The following is a 19,657-nucleotide window of genomic DNA, read 5'->3' as shown; positions in this document are numbered from 1 at the left end:
AACCCTTACCTTCTGTCTTGGAGTCAATACTGTGTATTGGCTCCAAGGCAGAAGAGTGGTAAAGGCTAGGCAATGGGAGTCAAGTGACTTGCCCAGGGTCACACAGCCAGGAAGTGTCTGAGGCCAGATTTGAACCTAGGACCTCCCATCTCTAGGCCTGACTCTCAATCCACTGAGCCACCCAGCTGCCCCCCTGCCTCCATTTTCTTAACTGTAAAGTAGGTAAAATAGTTTCAACTTGTTGGCGTTCATTAAGGATCAAATGAGATAGCATTTGAAAGCTGTTTGGGAGTGGGGAAGAGGAGGAGAAAAGAGACTGGGGGTGGAAGCGGGGTGTCAGCTCCCCCAGCCACAGTAATCTGCATTAGGTGCTCACAGGGACATAGGCCTGAACTGAGGTCCTGGATCCAATCATTTCCAGCTGCCTGGGGCTTGCCCAGCTGATTCTTCCAGTCCCAGCTATTCTTTTCTTCTGCTGCCAAGCCAGGCTCCCAGTGCAGGGCTCTGCAAATGACGACAGCTGTCCCTGGACCTTGGGGCTTTGACATGCAGTCCAAATCTAACTGCACTGGGTGGATGGGGGGGGCGGACCCGGGAGGGGCCCGCTCTGCTTAAAACACCTCAGGCTGCCACTTCAGCCTGAGTGTCTGGGAGGGGAGAGTCCTGGTGTACACTGACAAACAGAGCCACCCCTGCTCCAGCCTCCTGAGCTCTCCCATCATGGTAAGTGCCTCAACGGGCTGCCAGAGGCCTGAGGGGGCCAACGAGCCGTGGGCATCCCCTTCCTCTCTCCCTAGAGCCCCATGATGGCTCCATTGGTTGTTCCCAGCTCCCGGTGGTGGGATTGGGAGTGGGCATTGGGGGGAGGCTACCAGGTCTGACTGATTGTTTCTCTCTTCTTAGACAACTTACACAGACCGAGGAGAGAAGGTAAGCAAGGGCTGGGAATGGTGGGAAGGGGATGTCATGGGTGATGAGCCACGAAGGGCATTTCACCCACCAGCCAGCTTGGCAGAACTCTGTAATGTCTGTGGTCACAACGCCGGAGCTCTGTCTGGTGTCCTTGTGAACAGGGAAGATGGGGAACAAGGGAGTCCCTAAGGGCCCCCCAGATGGGGACGGGGATGGCAGGACCCCAACAAACTAGAGGACTAAGAATGATAACTCTTCAAGCCCTCTAGTCTGTGCCCTTCTTTTAGAGATGAAGAAATGAAGGCCCAGAGAGGAGCTAAAGTCATTCAGAGAATAAGCAGCAGGATTTGAATTTAAGCCTTCTGACTCCAAATCGAATGCCTTATCTAGGATCACCTGTTACCTCTTCTGTGGGGAGCCTCGAGTTCATGCCCACCTCTGGGCAGAATCTTCCTGCCCCCATCCCCCTAGAAAATGGATTTCTTTTTTCCTAAAACCTTGTCCAGCGTCCCTGACCAATAGACTTCATCATCTCATAATCTTCACTTTGAGGATGTCCTTTGGAACATCTAACTCTAATCGTCCCTGGCTATTCTGTGTGGAGGGATGGGATGGTACAGTTCAGCAGATTATTGGGCATTGGAATTTGAGTCAAGAAGACCAGGGTTCAAATCGTACTCCAGTGGTGGCTGAGTGATCTTAAGGAAGTCACTTCCTCCCTTGGGGGCCTTGATTTCCTCCTCTGTAGAATGGGGGTGATCATAATTGAACTCTGTACTTCATAGGAGACATGCAAATTATGATCATTTCACACTGCCTTCAGGGAGGCGGAGGTGGTGGTGAGGGAGAGGTGCTTTCCAAAGAAGATGCTGGCCTCTCTCTCTGCCTGGCCCTGGTTAGGCTGCCCATTTGGCCAGGGTGTCATTTTCTGATCTGACAGAATCAGAGAAAGAGAATTATGGGAGTCTCATAAAAACCTCCATTTCCCTGGGGCTTTAAGGCTTTCCCAGGACATAGGTCCTTTGAGCCTCAAAACAGGGCTCTCTGTTTGACAGATAATAAAGGGAAATGAATTGCCCAAAGGCACCTAGCTAATATGTTTCTGAAAGCTAGCTCGGTGACCCTGGACAAGTCACTTCACCCCCACTGCCTAGCCCTTACCACTCTTTTGCCTTAGCACCAATACATAGTAGTGATTCTTCTAAGGAAGTTAAAGATTTAAAAAATAAATGTTTCTCTGAGACCAGATTCATACCCAGATCATTCCAGACTCCCAGGTGTGTGTTTTCTTCTCCAGACCTTTTAAAGCATCTCTAGAATGGGGTCCCCCTTTACCTTGGGATGTCTGCCCTTGGAGTCCTGACTCCCCTGGTTCTAGGGTGCATAATATGCCCAGCTCTGGTCCTAATCTTTCCTGCCCTGGCCCCGAAAAGCAGGCTGCCCAGCTGCACTCCCAGCAGGGAACAGGTATAAAGGTCAGGCCCTTCCATCAACTCACTAGAACCTGGCAAAAGCACTTAATGATAAAAGCGGCCACTACAGAGCACTTTAAGGGTGGCAAAGGGCGTAAATGATATTATTTCATTTGTGATCTTTACAACAACCTTGGAAGATGGACATTGCTATTATATCCATTTTACAGATTTCAGAGAGGCGAGAAGAGGAGAGCAAGAAGAGAGAGAAGAGAAGAGGAAGAGAGAGAGAGAGAAAAAGAGACAAGGAAGAGAGAAGAGAGAGAGAAGAGAGGAGAAGGGAGGAGAGAAGAGAGAGAGAAGAGAGAGGAGAGAGAAGGAGAGAAGAGAGAGAGAGGGAGAGAGAGAGAAGAGGGAGAGGGAAGAGAGGGAGAGAGAGGAAGGAGAAGAGAGAGGGAGAGAGGAGAGAAGGAGAGGAGAGAAGAGAGAGAGAGAGAGAGAGAGGGAGAGGGAGAAGGAGAGAGAGGAGAGAAGGAGAGGAGAAGAAGGGAGAGAGAGGAGGGAGAGGAGAGAGAGAGAGGAGAAAGAGAAGAGGAGAGGAGAGAGAGAAGAGGAGAGAGGAGAGAGAGGAGAGAGAGAGAGAGAGGGAAGGAGGGAGAGAGAGGGAGAGAGGGAAGAGAGAGGGAGAGAGAGAAGAGGAGAGAGGAGAGAGAGAGAAGGAGAGAGAGGAGAGAGGAGAGAGAGAGGAGAGAGGGAAGAGAGGGAGAGGAGAGAGGAGGAGAGGGAAGAGAGAGGAGAGAGGGAGAGGAGAGAAGAGGGAGAGGAGGGAGGGAGAGGAGAGAGAGGAGAGAGAGAGGAGAGAGAGAGAGGAGAGAAGAGAGGAGAGGGAGGAGAGAGAGGAGAGAGAGAGAGAGAGAGAGAGAGAAGGAGAGAGAGAAGGAGAGGAGTGAGAGGAGAGAGGAAGGAGAGAGAGAGAGAGAGAGAGAGAGAGAGAGAAGAGAGAGAGAGAGAGAGTAGGAGAGAGAGGAGAGAGAAGGAGAAGAGGAGAGAGGGAGAGAGAGAAGAGAGAAGAGGGAGGTGAGAGAGAGAGATGGAAGAGGGAGAGGGAGAGAGAGGAAGAGGGAGAGGGAGAGAGAGAGGAAAGAGGGAGAGGGAAGAGAGGAGAAGAGGGAGGAGAGGAGGGAAGAGGGAGAGAGGGAGAGAGGAGAGAGGGAGAGGGGGGGGAAGAGAGGGAGGGAGGAAGGAAGGGAGAGAGGGAGCAGCAAGAAAGAAAGAGAGAGAGAAAAAGAGAGAGAGAGACTTACCCAGGGTCACACCACCAGTAAATGCCCAAAGACAGATTTTGAACTGGGTCTTCCTCCCTCCAAGTCCAGTGTTTACTAACTAGTGGGCCACCTAACTGCCACTGCTGTCTCTGAATCCAGGCTTTCACTTCTAAGAAGGAGAGGGTTGAGTTGGTCGCTCTTGGGGATCCCTTCTAGCTCTCTCCTATGCCACCCTGCCAAGGGTGAGGTGCCCCTTCTAGGGGTCCGGAGACCTACAGGCTTCCTGAATTCCATCCCTCTGTCCTTATTCCCACACAGCCCCCTGGAGGCCGGTTTCTTCACTTCCACTCAATCACCTTCTGGGTTGGAAATGCCAAACAGGTGTGTATGTGTATGAGGGAGTGTGGGTGTCCCACCCCCAAGAAAAAGGGAGCAAGCAGGCGGAGAGCTTGGAAGGGGAGAGAAGGGCGGAGGGCAAGGAGGGGGTCTACCTTGGTCCCTAGAGCAAGGGGCATGGCTCCACCTAGACTCCTGATAGGTTCCTAGGAGGGGAGGATCAGGCACGTGGAGATAGCCAGGCTGGTATTTGAACCCGTGGGGGAGGCAAAGACCTTATGCAATTGGGCCCAGGGTTGGGCAGTTTATCTGCCAGGGTCAGGGTCAGCTGGCAGAACTGCCCCCTGCCCCGTCCAGAGTATCCACAGGCCACTAGGGCCCAAGAACCCCAAACAGGGTAATGGGAGAATTCCAGCCTGTGGGGGCCGTTAAGGATACTAGAAGAAAGTCTCTGGTTGTCTCCCTAGTGGGAGCCTGTGATGTGTGCCCTGGCCCCAGGATGCTCTGGTCCTGGATCCTGAGCTCTGATCCCCTTGTACCTCCTCTAGGCAGCTTCTTTCTACTGTAACAAAATGGGCTTCTCCCCATTGGCCTACCGGGGTCTGGAGACTGGCTCCAGAGAGGTGGCGTCCCATGTGGTGAAACAAGGCAAGGTGAGTGTCTCTAGCCTGCCAGGAGAGGCTGTGGATCCCTGGCGGTGTCCCTCCCCCCTTCCCCTGAGTGACCTTGGGCCAAGACTCTCTCCTTTCAGGATCTCAGTTTCCCTCCGTTCCCTAAGAGAATGTTCTTCAAGTGAAGATACTATATGTGAACTGCCTTGCAAACAAGGAAGACTTATGAAATGTAGGCGAGTAGTCTAATAGAAGTAAAATGAGGGAGTGGGGGTAAAGCAATCAAATTGATCAACAAGTATTTATTAAGCACCTACTGTGTGCTGGCACTGGAGATACAAAGACTCCAGACCTGGCACCTTATATGTCCTTATCTTGGAACATGCCTAGAATGTCACCTTTTTCGAAATCCTTATCTTCTTCATTAGTATCAATCCTAAGGCAGAAGAGTGGCAAGGACTAGGCAATTGGGGTTAAGTGACTTGCCCAGGGTCATACAGTTAGGAAGTACCTAAGGTCACACTTGAACCCAGGACCTCCTGACTCCAGGTCTGATTTTCTATTCACTGTGCCTCCTAGCTGTGCCCAGAATGATATGGGTGTCCCCAGTACCTAGCACAATGCTTAGCACACATTCATTTAATTAATCGCCCACTTCTGTGTCTTTACCAAGGCTGTCTGTCCCCCAAGTCTGGAGTGCTCTTCCTCCTCACTTCTAAGTCTTGGAATCTGCTGTCTCCTCCCACCATGCTTTTCTGATTTCCTTGTTTACCTGTATTCCACTTCCTTTCTGAAATTACTTTGTGCTACTTTGAATATCTTTTGCATGTATATTTACTTCACTTACCCTCCAGGACTTGGGTTTCTGATCATGCACTCACAGTACGGTGGAGGGAATTTTGGGAATCCCTGGCTTCCTTCATGGCTAAGCTCGAGGTTTTCCAGCCCTCCCATCCATCGCCAGGAAGGACCATGACCACCATGACCGTGACCAGGACCATCCCAGAATGGCAATGCCTTCTGGGCCAGGTGTCTTCTTTTTTCTTTTTGATCTCTCTCTCTAGAGCCTCGCACAGTGCCTGGCACACTCCGGTGCTTAGTAAACGTTTGCTGAATTTGGCTCACTAGACCAGGAGATCCCTGGAGACTGAGGCATTTCTCATGGTCCCCTGCATCTCTGCTCCCTCTCCTCCCTCCAGGCCTGCCTGATGCTGACCTGGAGACATAACTTGTGCTCAGTGAAGACAACCCCAGGTGGCTAGGTCTTCTCTCCCAGGGGGAAGGTCAGCGAGAGGGGAGAAGAGCTTCCGGACGACCTTTGGGGACGTGGAGGCACGTGTTTGCCCACAGCCCGGGCACACCCTCCTCTCCATCTGCATTTTCTGATGCCCTCCTAGCAGCCAGAGAAGATGAGGTCCAACAAAGGAACCTCACCATTGTTTTCTCTATTCTTTTGCCTAGATTGTGTTCATCTTCTCTTCTGCTCTCAACCCAGGAAACAAAGGTGAGGGAATCCCCTTGTCCTGGGGCCTTCCAAATAAGGGCTCTTCTTGGAAGCTGTATTTAAAAGACCAGGGTTGGCTGTGTGACCCTGGGCAAGTCACTTAACCCCCATTGCCTAGCCCTTACCATTCTTCTGCCTCAGAACCAATTGGTTCTAAGACAGAAGGTGAGGATTACCAAAACAACAACAACAAAAAAAGCCCAGGGTTGGGGCAGCTGGGTGGCTCAGTGGATGAGAGCCAGGCCTAGAGAGGGGAAGTCATGGATTCAAATCTGATATTGGATACTTCCTAGTTGTGTGTCAGTTAACCTCAATTTCCGCCTTGGAACTGATATTTAAGATTGATTCCAAGACAGATGTTCAGGGTTGGGTTGGGTTTTTTGTTTGTTTTTACACCCTCACCTTCCCTCTTGGAATCTATACTGTGTAATGGTTGCAAGGCAGAAGAGTGGTAAGGGCTAGGCAATGGGGGTTAAGTGACTTGCCCAGGGTCACACAGCTGGGAAATATCTGAGATCAGATTTGAACCCAGGACTTCCAGTCTCTAGGCCTGGTTCTCAATCCACTGAGTTACCCAGCTGCCATCGGGTTTGTTTGTTTTTTAAGTAAAAAATAAAAGAATTTTTAAAAAAGGTTAGAGTTGGGGGCATCTGGGTGATGGGAGGTCCTGGGTTCAAATCTGACCTCAGACACTTCCAAGCTGTGTGACCCTGGACAAATCACTTGAGCCCCATTTCCAAGCCCTTACCACTCTTCTGTCTTGGAACCAATACAGAGTATTGATTCTAAGATAGAAGGTAAGGGTTAAAAAAAAGGCTCAAGTCCTTGGGGTGGGGATAAGGGATAGGAGAGGGCAGAGGGTGTACCAAGTGTCCAGGGAGGAGGCTAAAGGCTGGAGAAGCCTCATATCAGCAGGCCAGAGGGTTCTGGGTGCTCTCTCCCTCTCCTCCCACAGAGATGGGTGACCACCTGGTAAAACATGGCGATGGGGTGAAGGACATCTCCTTTGAGGTGGAAGACTGTGACTACATTGTTCAGGTGAGTGGAGGAGGTTGGGAAGATGGGGATCCTTTCATCTCCCATGGGCCAGTTCAGACTCCAGGGAGCACCAAGGCTGTTCTCTGGACCCTTTCCTCTTCCATCGGAATGTCAGCTCCTTCTTTTGTATCTCTAGGACTATTACCAGGTGGGACACATTAAAAAGTACTTAATGGTGGAGACTGATTGGTTGTCATGCCCCCCTTCAGAAGGTCACTGAGTTAGAAATGCCATCTCCTGCCTCAGTTTACATCTAAAGTCCAGAGAAATTAAATAACTAATCTCATCTTTTTTTTTAATCCTTGCCTTCTTTCTTAGTATCATCTATAAGACAGAAAAGCAACATCCAGGCAAACGGGCTTAAGTGACTCATCCAGGGTCACACAGCTAGGAAGTGTGCGAGGTCAGATGTAAATCCAGATCCTCCCAATTTTAATCTGATGCTCCATCCTCTATGCCACCTAGCTGCCCCTAATGATAGAATCTTTTTTTACTCAGAGATATTTTATTTTCCCGGTTACACATAATAATAAATGTTAACACACGTTTTCCAAAATTATAAGATCCAAACCATCTCCTTCCTTCCCTTCCCTCCCCCCACTTGGAGGTGGTGAGCAATTTGAATGGGGCAGTTATAGAATCATGAGGTCCACTGAGTCCCGTCCTCTGATTTTACAGAGGAAGAAGCTGAGACCCCAGAAACCACAGGTAGTGATAGAACCCAGATCGTCCCATTTCAAAACCAGTGTTCTCTCTTCATTCAATTAGGTGCTGAATGATAGTTACAGGAAGTGAGAGCACTGGATTTCTTGGGAAGACTGGGTTCAAATCTGGCTTCTGACCCATATTAGTTGTGTGACCCTGGGCAAATCACTTAAACTCCCTAATCCTCAGTTTCTTTTTCTATAAAATGGGAATAAGCACATCCTAGAGCCTGAAAAATGTTAGGTTCAAGTTTGGCTGGACTCTGGCCTCTGACTCATGCCTGACTATGTGATTTCTCGTAGTCTCAACCTCTTAATTCTCCTCTGCACTCACACCGGTCAAGCAATTATTAAGTACTAACTATATGTTACGCCCTGGAGATACAGAGAAAGGCAAAGATATCATCCCTGCCCTCAAGGAGCTTTAATAGGGAGGTAGCATGCAAAAAACTATGTACAGTACATACAAGATATATTCAGAGTAGATGGAAGGTAATCTCCAAGTGGGGCAGCTAGGTAGCACAGTGGATAGATCTCTGGGACTGAAATCAGGAAGACCGAAGTTCAAATCTTGGCCTCAGGCTCTTACTAGCTAGCTGTGTGACCCTGAGCAAGACACTTATCTTTGTTTGCCTCCATTTCCCCATCTGTCAAGTGAGCTGGAGAAGGAAATGGCAAACTAGCTGTGTGATCTTGGACAAGTCATTTAACCCTATTTGCCTCGGTTTCCCCATCTGTCAAAAGGACTGAAGAAGGAAATGGCAAACCACTTCACTATCTCTGCTAAGAAAACCTGGAAGAGTAGTTCACCCACACGACTCAGATAACAATCTCAGATATGTCAGTGGTAGAAGGCGTTTTTCCTGGAGAGCTTCTGTTGAGGTTCAGAACACGGGCTGGCAGGGTTATGGCGGCCCAGTTCTGCCCAAGAAAGCCTAAGAAAACTGTTCTGGGTATGGTGTTTGGCATACCATGAATGAGTTGCCCAGGGTTGTCCTAGAGCAGGTTGTAGAGTAGGACAAGAAGAAGCCAGTTTCTCAAGATAAGCTTTATGATCCCCAATGCAGAAAGCCCGGGAAAGAGGTGCAATCATTGTGAAAGAGCCGTGGATAGAAGAGGACAAGTTTGGAAGGGTGAAGTTTGCTGTACTGCAGACGGTGAGTATACGCCAAGCTCTGCTCACTGAGCAATCAGACCCTTCCTACACCCTATGACTCTGGGTCAGAAATCCTTCTCCTCTCCTCCTACTGTTGTTCTCAGTCCATTGGGATAGTGGGGAGGTGGTACTGGGAGCCAAATTCTTTCTCATTCACCCCCATTCTAGTACCTCAACCTCAACTTAGAGTTGTAACTAGGGTACGACAACTGGAGCTTTGCCCTAGTGTGACAAATTTAGAGGGTTCTGACAAAACTAATAATCCTTCAGTAGTTGGAGAAACAAGAGAGTCAAACACTTAAATGAAGTTAATCAACAAGTATTAATTAAATACCAACAATGTGCCTACTATGTGCCAGGCCCTGTGGGATTTACAGAAAAAAAGTAAAATAGTCAGGGACAGCTAGGTGGCTCAGTGGATAGAGAGCCAGACCTAGAGACAGAAGTTCAAATGTGACCTCAGGCACTTCCTAGCTGTGTGACCCTGGGCAAGTCACTTAACTCCCATTGCCTAGCCCTTACCACTCTTCTGTCTTGGAACCAATACACAGTATCGATTCTAAGGCAGAAGGTAAAGGTTTCAAAAAACAAAAACGGGAACAAGAGGAGAAAGGAGAGCTCAGGTCAAAGTGGTATGGGACTAGGGGCTTCTGAGGAAGCAGAATCACTTCTTTTAGAGGGTTTAAACCCAGTGTGTGGTTTGTGCCCACAGTATGGAGACACCACCCACACCCTGGTGGAGAAATTGAATTACACCGGACCCTTCCTGCCTGGCTTTTCAGCCCCTCTCTTCCAGGACCCCTTGCTTTCTAAGCTGTAAGTACCCCCCCTCTTCCCCCACTGCCTCTACCCCTTTCAGGGTCAAGATTCTCCCTTAAAAAGCATCCAGGTGGGCAGCAGGGGTAGTTGTTTCCCCTGGATCACAGGTTCTTCACCTGGGGTCTGTGAACTTGTTTCTTTATTTTCCCATTCTTTGTATGTGTGTGTATGTGTAGGGGGGGATTTTATTGTTTTGGGTTTTCAAAATTATTTATTCATTTAGAATATTTTTCCATGGTTACATGATTCATAACCCCCCCCAATCCCCTGCTCTTCTTTCCCCCCCTCCAGGAGCTGACAAGCAATTCCACTGGTTTATACATGTATCATTGCTCAAAACATATTTCCATGTTATTCATATTTGCAATAGAGTGATCTTTTAATGCCCAAACTCCAGTCATATCCCCATCAAACCATGTGATCGATCATATATTTTTCTAGTGCATTTCTACTCCATTCTTCCTCTGAATGTGGACAGTATCTTTCTCATAAGTCCCTCAGAAACATTGCATTGCTGCTAGTAGAGAAATCTATTACATTTGATTGTGCCACAGTGTATCAGTCTCTATGTACAGTGTTCTCCTGGTTCTTCTCCTCTCACTCTGCATCACTTCCTGGAGGTCTTTCCAGTTCACATGGAATCCCTCCAGTTCATTATTCCTTTGAGCACAATAGTATTCCATCACCAACAGATATCACAATTTGTTCAACCATTCCCCAATCGAAGGGCATCCCCTCATTTTCCAACTTTTTGCCTCCACAAAGAGTGCTGTTCTATTTTTCCTTATTATCTCTTTGGGGTACAAACCCAGCAGTGGTATGGCTGGGTCAAAGGGCAGGCAGTCTTTTAAAGCCACTTGCCCATAATTCCAAATTGCCTTCCAGAATGGTTTGATTAATTTGCAACTCCATCAGCAGTGTATTAGTGTCCCAACTTTGCCACATCCCCTCCAACATTTATCATTTTCCTTTGCTGCCATATTGTCCAGTCTAATAGGTGTGAGGTGGTACCTCAGAGTTATTTTAATTTGCATTTCTCTAGTCAGGAGGGATTTAAAACACTTCTTCATGTGATTATTGATAGTTTTGATTTCTTCATCTGAGAACTGCCTATTCGTATCCCTTGGCCATTTGTTGATTGGGGTATGGCTTGATTTTTTGTAACTTTAATTTAGTTTCTTATGTATTTGGGAAATTAAAGCTTTGCAGAGAGTTTTGTTATAGAGATTTTTTCCCAGTTTGTTGCTTTCCTTCTAATTTTGGTTACATTGGTTTTGTTTGTACAAATCCTTTTTAATTTGATGTATTCAAAATCATTCATTTTGCATTTTTTCATGTTCTCTATCTTTTCATTGGTCTTAAATTCCTTTCTTTGCCACAGATGTGACAAGTCTACTATTCAATATTCACCTAATTTATTCATGATTTCTTTCCCTATATTTAAGTCATTTATCCATTTTGAATTTATCTTGGTCTAGGATGTGAGATGTTGACCTAGACCTGATTTTTCCCCATACTGTTTTCCAATTCATTCTGATGACGATTTTACTATAACTGGCATCCATTGTTATCCTATGTGTTTTATTTTATGTATTTAAAACATGTCTCTAAAAAGAAATCCATTGACTTCACCAGCCCACCCAAGGGGACCAGCTCACATCCCCAAAAGGCTAAGAACCTAGCTTCTAGAAGGATTCCCTCTTCAGCTGAGTCTCTGATCGTTCTCCTCCATGGCAATGGCAAATGCCTTTGGCAAACATATTCTGCCTCATTTCACATTGGGATCCTGTCTACAGCTCGAAGGAACCCCAGAGACCATCTAGTCCTATGTCCTTGTTTTATAGATGAGGAAATGGGCCAGGGAAGGGAACTGACCTCACCCAAGGCCAAGAAGCTAAAAGCAGAGGTGGAGGTGGGTGTAGATGTGGAAGAGTGGGTGGCAGAAAAGATGGCCGTGCCATGTAGGCCTTGCTGTCTCACTGGGCAATTGGATGGGATGAAGCATGGTTGGAGGCTTTGGGGTTGCCTAGCTATAGAGGGGCTGAGATGAAGACAGACTCATCCACTCTCCAAACAAGAAAGCTCCAGTCCAGGAGCCAAGTGGAACCATGTGAGGGAGGCAAGAACAGCTCTCTGGAGGTCCAGTTTCACACATGCTCATTGACCTGAAGTATCTGGGCCTCAGTTTCCCCATGGGTCAAATGAAAAGATGGAACCAAATGTCTCTGAGGTCCCTTCCAACTCTGACATTCCAGGGCCAAAGGCTGCGGCTGGGTCCCCCCCTCCCCCCATTTTCCTTAGAATCGCTTCCTTCTTCTAGGCCAGACTGCAAATTGAATATGATTGACCATGTCGTGGGGAATCAGCCTGACCAGGAGATGGTGCCAGTAGCAGAATGGTGAGCAGTTGAGTGGGGTGGGCCCCCTAACTTCATCTCATCCATAGCAACAAACTTCTTTGCAGAGGCCCAGGACTCTGACCTTTGTTCCCATCCATCTTGTCCCAATTTTAAGTAGAGAAAATAGAATGTGCTGGCTAACCATCCATCTACCCATCCATTCCTCTACTTATCTACCTCTTTGCCTGTCCATCTATCTATCTAGCCATCAGTTTGTCTACCTGTCCACTTCTCTGTCCATCTCTCCATCTACCTATTTACCCATCCACCTATCTGCCCATCCATGTATCTAGCCATCCATTTACTTCTCCATCTTTCTATCTATAAATCCCTCCTTTGGTCCATCCATCTGCTCATCCATCTGTTCAGTGATCCACTCATCCACCCATCTATCCAGTCATTCAGCCATCTATCCATCCACCCACCTCTCCACCTCTCCCACTACCCACCCACCCATCTATCTGCCACTCTATTTATCCCTCCATTCAACAAATATTAGTGAGTGACTACTCTGTGCATGGCCTTGTCCCTGGACATGGACAATCCCTGTCTCTCAGGAACCTTGGCCCAACTCTAACCTCTAATCTGGGCCTCTTTCCTTCTTATAGTCTTTTTTTTTAACCCTCACCTTCCATCTTGGAATCAATACTTGTATTGGTCCCAAGGCAAAAGAGTGGTAAGGGCTAGGTAATGGGGGTAAAGTGACTTGTCCAGGGTCACACAACTGGGAAGCATCTGAGGTCAGATTTGAACCCAGGACCTCCCACCTCTAAGCCTGACTCTCAATCCACTGAGCTACCCAGATGCCCCCCTTATAGTCCTTTTCTGACTCTTGTTCTCATCAGATGAAAACTATTAACTGTCCCTCTTATAATTCTCCAGAATACAAATGGCAGGACCAAAGGAAGTCACTCAGCCAAACTCTAGAATAAATAAGAGTCTACTGTCAAGAGACAGCTGTAGCTCAGACCCTCTAGGAGGACAGCCAGAAGGAAAGATATTATCTTTACCGATGGAGGCTTTTGACCTAGTTGGGGAAATGGATCATATCCACCCATGGAGACAATCTGGGAATAACCCCAAAGGATGCAGGGCTGAGGAGTCATGGGAAAATGGAGTATGAAGAGGCAAATTGGAGAGGGTTTATGGGATGAGGCACTCAGTAAGCTGGAGGAGTATATTTGAAATCCGGAGACTTGGGTTCAAATTCTCACTGTGCCACTGATTGATTCCAACAAACTTGAGTAACTCAGGTAACCTCTCTGGGGCCTCAGCTTCCTCATCTGTTAGCTAAAGAATTATAGATTTAGGTCCAGATGGGACCTCAGAGGTCATCTAGTCTAGTCCCCTTTATAGATAAAGAAACAGGTTCACAGAAGCAGGTCAAGTGACTTGCCCAAGGTCACATAGGTAGCAACTAGTGGGGGCAGATGGATATAAAGAATAGTGGAAGAAACTGGTCCTTCACTGATCTTATTGCCCACCTCTGGCCACTCTACAGCTAGTCAGTGTCCTTCCTGAACTATGACACCCAGAACAATATAATACTCATCAGATGTGATCTGGCTGGGGCAGATGAGGCTCTCCTCTTCCTCTTTCCACAACTTCTTCTCATTCCAACTTTCCCTGACCCAAAGCCCTCCAGTTCTAAATTCTATGTTTCAAGGTTCCTCCCAGCTCTGACCTTTTCTGCTCTAAAAATCTTCTTCTAAGTATCTAAGGATGTTCAGAGCCTGGTCAATAAATAGCTCCTAGAGCCTTAACTAGGGTGGGGTGACTGGACCTTTGCCACAGGATCCTAAAATTTAGAGAACTCCACCTATACTTACACTCATTTAGTGGGCAATACTAGCACTTACAATCCTTTAGCAGCTTGGAAACCCTTGAGCTTAGCACCTAGCTGGCAAGAATAATTAGTTAGAAATAGGAAGCTGGCACATTTTCATTGATGGGAGCCTCACACCAGGTAAGCTCTCGCCCAGTCTGGCCCTGCCCAGCAAGGGTCTCCACAGCACCAGTTTTGTGTCAGCCCAGACCGTGGGAGGTGATTGCTTCAGGGTCACCATCTTCCTGGCCTGGGAAGAGATCCCAGGGTCTCTCCCTGCCCCATCCTGCTCCCCAACTGATTTTGTCATTAAAGCTGATGGAGGACCCATCGTTGGCTTCTCTCCCTGGACATTAAAATTGCTAGTCAGTCCCCTGGTCCCTCTCCAATAAATACTTCCTGGATGGACTAGAACCCGAGTTCTGCTGTCCCGCTCTTCCTTCCCCGCCTTTCCCAGGTACACGAAGAACCTCATGTTTCACCGTTTCTGGTCGGTGGACGACAAGCAGGTCCACACAGAATTCAGCTCCCTGCGATCCATCGTGATGGCCAATTATGAAGAGACCATTAAGATGCCCATCAATGAGCCTGCCATGGGCAGGAAGAAGTCTCAGATCCAGGTAGTACCCAGAAACACCCACACAGCTTCCCATCCCCATCCCAAGGGCAGCATCCTTGAGTCAGCCAGCAAGGCAGCAGACTGGAGGTGCAAGGGACAGGAAGGCAATGTGATGTAGTCTACCAAGCTGTGGATCTGTGTTCAAATCCTGACTCAGACATTTTCTGAGGATAAGATCCTGAGAATTACAGCTAGGAGGGACTTCAAGACCATTGAGTCAAACCCCTTCATTTTTACAGATGGGAAGACTGACACACAGACTGGTTAAAGTGACTTTCTCAGGCTCTGAGGAAGGATTCGAACTGAGGTCTTCCTGAGCCATCCAAGCCCAATGTTTTATCCACTAGCTGTGTTATCCATTTACAGATGAGCAAACTGAAGCCCAACAAGGTTAAGTGTCTTAAAGTCCTATTCAGAATAATAAGAGTTAGCATTCAAATGGGACTATAAGTTTGCAAAGAGCTTCTGGGTATAATCTTCCTCCTGCAAGGAGGCATTCTGGGCATTTTTGTTCCCATTTTACTGATGTGTGGAACCTGAGGTTCCCTCTTAGAGGTGGGTTCTCTCCTGGAGATTATTTCGCTCTGCTGCTTGTCTCTATTTTATCCCATATATGTATGTGGGGGGTTTTTTTGTTTGTTTGTTTTGGGGTTTTTTGCTCTCCTTTTGTACTCCTCCATTAGAATGTAAGAACCTTGAGAGCAGGGACTGTTTTTTCCCTTTCTGTGTATCCTCAGCATTTAGCATGGTGCCTGACACACTGCTAGCACTTAGTAAGTGCTAGCTGATTAATTAAGGCTCAGAAAGTCAGTGATTGCCTGGGAGTCACACGACAGACTTCTAAAATAGATTTCACACCTCAGATCTCCCTGAATCTTAAGTTCAGCAATCTCTGAATTTTGCCATCTTGTCTTTTTATGCCTCAGTTTCTCATCTGTTAAATGGGGGTAATTGTAATTTGCAAGGTTGATGCTAGGATTCCGTGAACTCTTTACAAACCTTAAAGACATATCAATGTAAGTAATATTTAAGAAGCAGAGGAGCTGGGGTTAGGAGGTGGCTCTTTGAATGAGGAGCCAGGCCTAGAAACAGGAGGTCCTGAGTTCAAATATGACTTCAGACATTCCCTAGCTGTGTGATCTTGGGCAAGTCACTTAACCTAGTTAAGTTGCCTAGCCCTGAACTGATACTTAATATTGATTCTAAGAAGGTAAGGGGTAAAAACAAAACAAAACAAGCAGAGGGGTCCATCCCTTGCACAAGACCAAGGGCAATTTTGGAAGCTGACCCCAGCAGATTATTCGGTGTATAAAAGGTGCAGGTTTTGTAGTTTGGGACACAGCAAATCAGCGATGAGATTTAGAGCCAAGATCTGCTTTCAAATCCTACATCTGACACTTGCTCACTATGTGGCTATGAACCAGTTCCTTCATGTCACTGAGCCTTAGTTTCTTCACCTCTGAAATGGGTTTAATGTTTCTCTTAGTCTTGACTTCTCACAGGACTGCTGAAATGAGATGTCTGTTAAAGCCCTATGCAAACCATAAAGTCCTATGTGAATGTTAGCTATGGGTGTTATGGTTTAGATCTGCAACAGGCTACAACCTAGAGAGACCTATAGCTAAGATATCTTTCTGAGATTAGAAGAAAGCAGTCAGGGTGGTGGAGAGGATAGTCCAACTGTTGATTCAGTAACTGTGGGAGAGGAAATCTGTTGGGGGGGGGGGGCTGTTGTATTACACCACAGAACAGATGAGTGGGGATCAACAAGGTGAGATTCAGCGACATGGAGGGGAAGGATGCACTTCTAGATGTTGGCCCCTCTGGGGGAAAGCTCTGGTTGCCTCAGCCTAGTTATGGCTCTGACTTCAGACCTGCCATCTTTTTTTGGCTACCTGCCTGTCTTTCCAGGAATACGTGGACTATTATGGCGGGGCTGGAGTGCAGCACATTGCCTTGTCGACCCCTGATATCATCTCTGCGGTAAGTGGGGAGCCAGCCAGCCTAGTCTCCCCTCTATTAATCCTCCTGAGGGATTGTAGAGGGCTTTCAGGGCACATGGGAATTTCCTTGTGGCTGGTGGGAATGGATGAAAACGATGGGCCAGGCAGCTGGGACTCCAAGAATATGAGGTAGGATGGGGCAGGTTGAGGGGCATGCCTGGGGCTCCAGGTAAAGGACCCAAGTGTCAGAATTAGGTGCTTCCAACATGGGATGGAAGAGTGGGTCCACTTTGTTTGTGGACTCATTCCTCTGTCCCTCGCCCACCTTCCCTTCTCACTCCCAGAGGAATAGAGAGAAGTGTGGAGAGAGGAGAGAGAGAGAGGGGCCAATGATTCATCTCACCTTCTCTCTGGGCAGATTACCCATCTGAGAGCTCGAGGCACAGAGTTCCTGAGTGTCCCCTCCACCTACTACAAGCAGCTTCGGGAGGGGCTCAAGTCGGCCAAGATCCAAGTGAAGGAAAACATAGACAAGCTGGAGGTCAGTACTTCTCTTCCCCTGCCCTGTCTCGTTCCCTTCCTACCATCCCCTGCTGCCTACATAATGGGCAACTTTTACTTCTGGGCCCAATGGAACAGCACTGCTGTTCTGAGGAGGAAACACCCCTGGAGAGACCACAGGGGAAAAGGAAACCTTTCCTGAGAAGAGGCCACCCTAGAGGGCCGGACCAGGAAGGGAAAGAAACTTATCCTGGAATAAGGCATCGTGGCATGCTAGAGAGAACCCTGGACTGACTCTAATTGACTCTTGTACTTGCTAGATGTGTGACCTTGGGCAAGTCATATTAAGCTCTCTGGACCTCAGTTTCTTTATCTGTAAAATGAGGGGACTAGATTTATGGTGGTTGATTTCCAGCTCTAGATCTAGGACCCTCTGGACCTTCTACCAGGAAGATAAGAAGGCACTCAAGATCCCCTCGAAATTCCCATATCCCATCCCTCCCTCTCTACATTCCTTTTCTAAATGATGGGGTTCAACCAGGCAATCATCGGATTTATATCTGTTAGAAATGTTAGAGTTCCATTGGGGAACCACAGCCTGGGGAAGTGAAATAAAAACTTCTCCAGGGTTGTGTCTAGAGCCCAGACCAGCTTCATGGGGACCCCCACCAGTCTCCAAGAACACCCGCCATTGGTCCACCCCATTTTTTGACTCTGTGGCCTGGGGAGGGCCTTCTAGGGGCTCCTGATGCCCAGGGGGCAAGACTCTGGAGGTTGCTGCTGCCAGAAAGCCTGGACATGCGCCTTCGAGGAGCCCCTTCATTCCATTGCTGGCAGAGCATCCCCCTGGCTCAGAGGGAGGCCAGGGGAATGGGGAGGAGTGCTCCCATCAGGCCTTTCAGCCCCAATTCTCCTCTCTGCCCCGAGCAGGAATTGAAGATCCTGGTGGATTATGATGACAAAGGCTATTTGCTCCAGATTTTCACCAAGCCCATCCAGGACAGGCCCACAGTCTTCTTGGAGGTGATCCAGCGCCACAACCACCAGGTGACCAGGAGGAGGGGAGGGAAGGGGGAAGGGGAGGGACCCAACCGGAAGTGCAAGGCCAAGGCCATCAGGGCAGGGCAGCCTGGCCTCGGACTCCCCCTGGCTGACTCCCCTCCTCCTTTCTCTCTCCCCAAAGGGCTTCGGTGCTGGCAACTTCAACTCCCTCTTTAAGGCGATTGAGGAGGAGCAGAACAATCGAGGCAACCTCACAACCGTGGACCAGGCTCCCAACGGCCTGGGCTTCGCCATGTAGAGAGAGGCCCTGAGGGCAGGGCCTGCCTCCTGCTGTCTGTGGCCCCTAGGCCTGGCCTTGGGTGAGGCCCCACCAGTTCCTTGTGAATGGATACAGGCCCATTGGGGCCAAACGGCCCAGGAGGCTGGAAGGCACCCGGGAGGGGCTGGCCCAGGTCCCAGCCTCTCCCCCGGGAGCCCACGGGGCCAGCCAGGGGTCAGGGGAAATAATAAAGTGCATCAGACCATGGGATGTCTGAGAACTGAGTCTGGATTTGGCGCCGGGGTCCAAACGTGCCTCCCCAGCCCTCTATAAGCAGCCCGGCCCGCTGTCCGAAATGGCAAAGGGCTGGCGGTGTAGGGGCGCCACAGGACCGCTAGAGGTCAGGCTCGGACCAGGCTGGGCCATGGCAAGCTGGATGGAGGTTCAGGGAAAGTGGATGGCCCCTAGGCCAGCCAGCAGAGCCAGGGGAGGACGGAGGGGCCTGGCATCTCCTCAGAGCCCACCCTAAGGAGCTCTCTCCCTGGAGGAGCTGTCCAGTGAAGCCAGAACCTCCCTTCCTCACCCAGCCTGGCCTCAATCTATATCCCAGAACCACATAATTCTAGGCATATTGAAGTCCACAAGAACTGGGGCTAGATGCAGAGGGGTGCTGGTAAAAGTTTAACAACCAGCCCTGGGGAGGAGGGGATTATTCCAGGCATACCTCTAAGCTTAGTCTGCCTCATTAACAAGAAAACCCCAAACTAGGCACAGAGCTGAATAAGACTGAACCGGCTAAACAACAATAATAATAATGTCTCTGTCTTTCTTCCTTCCTTCTCTCTCTCTTTCTTTCTTTCCTTCTTTCTCCATTTCTCTTTTTCTCTCTTTCACTTTCTCACTTTCTTCCTTCTTTTTCTTTTTTCCTTTCTTTCCTTCTTTCTCTCTTTTCTTTCTTCTTTCTGTCTTTCTTTTCCTATTTCTTTATCTTTCTCTTTCTCCCCTTATTTCTCCTTCTCTCTCTTTTTTCTTTCTTCCCTTTCTCTGCCTCTCCTCTCTTTCAGTCTCTTTTTTCTTTCTTTCTCTCTTTTACTCTGTCTCTTTCTTTCCCTTACCTTCTGTCTTAGAATCAATAGTATATATTGGTTCCAAGGCAGAAGAGCAGTAAGATTAGGCAATGGGGGTTAAATGACTTGCCCAGGGTCATACAGGAAGTGCTTGAGACCATATCTGAACCCAGGACCTCCTGTCTTTAGGCCTGGCTCTCAATACACGGAGCCACTAAACTGCCCTTTTAAGCTTCATATGCATTGTTAACAAGAAAACCCCAAATAAGGTACAAAGAGTTGCACA

General features: G+C 48.3%; 1 protein-coding gene across 1 annotated transcript; it reads left to right on the top strand.

Annotated features, from left to right (window-relative positions):
* The first annotated feature begins 573 nt into the window (after positions 1 to 573).
* Positions 574 to 18,571, top strand: HPD (4-hydroxyphenylpyruvate dioxygenase). The gene is made up of 14 exons (XM_056821810.1): positions 574 to 723; positions 904 to 930; positions 3,908 to 3,970; positions 4,474 to 4,578; positions 5,998 to 6,040; positions 6,996 to 7,078; positions 8,850 to 8,939; positions 9,651 to 9,754; positions 12,078 to 12,155; positions 14,438 to 14,600; positions 16,511 to 16,582; positions 16,961 to 17,083; positions 17,974 to 18,090; positions 18,227 to 18,571. The coding sequence occupies exons 1-14, from the start codon at positions 721 to 723 to the stop codon at positions 18,341 to 18,343; spliced, it is 1,188 nt and encodes a 395-aa protein (XP_056677788.1). The 5' UTR covers positions 574 to 720; the 3' UTR covers positions 18,344 to 18,571.
* Positions 18,572 to 19,657: the final 1,086 nt, after the last annotated feature.

The sequence above is a fragment of the Monodelphis domestica genome, chromosome 3 (genome assembly GCF_027887165.1).
Source record: "Monodelphis domestica isolate mMonDom1 chromosome 3, mMonDom1.pri, whole genome shotgun sequence".
In the NCBI taxonomy this organism is placed as follows: domain Eukaryota; kingdom Metazoa; phylum Chordata; class Mammalia; order Didelphimorphia; family Didelphidae; genus Monodelphis; species Monodelphis domestica.
This window is presented reverse-complemented; position numbering and strand designations above follow the sequence as displayed.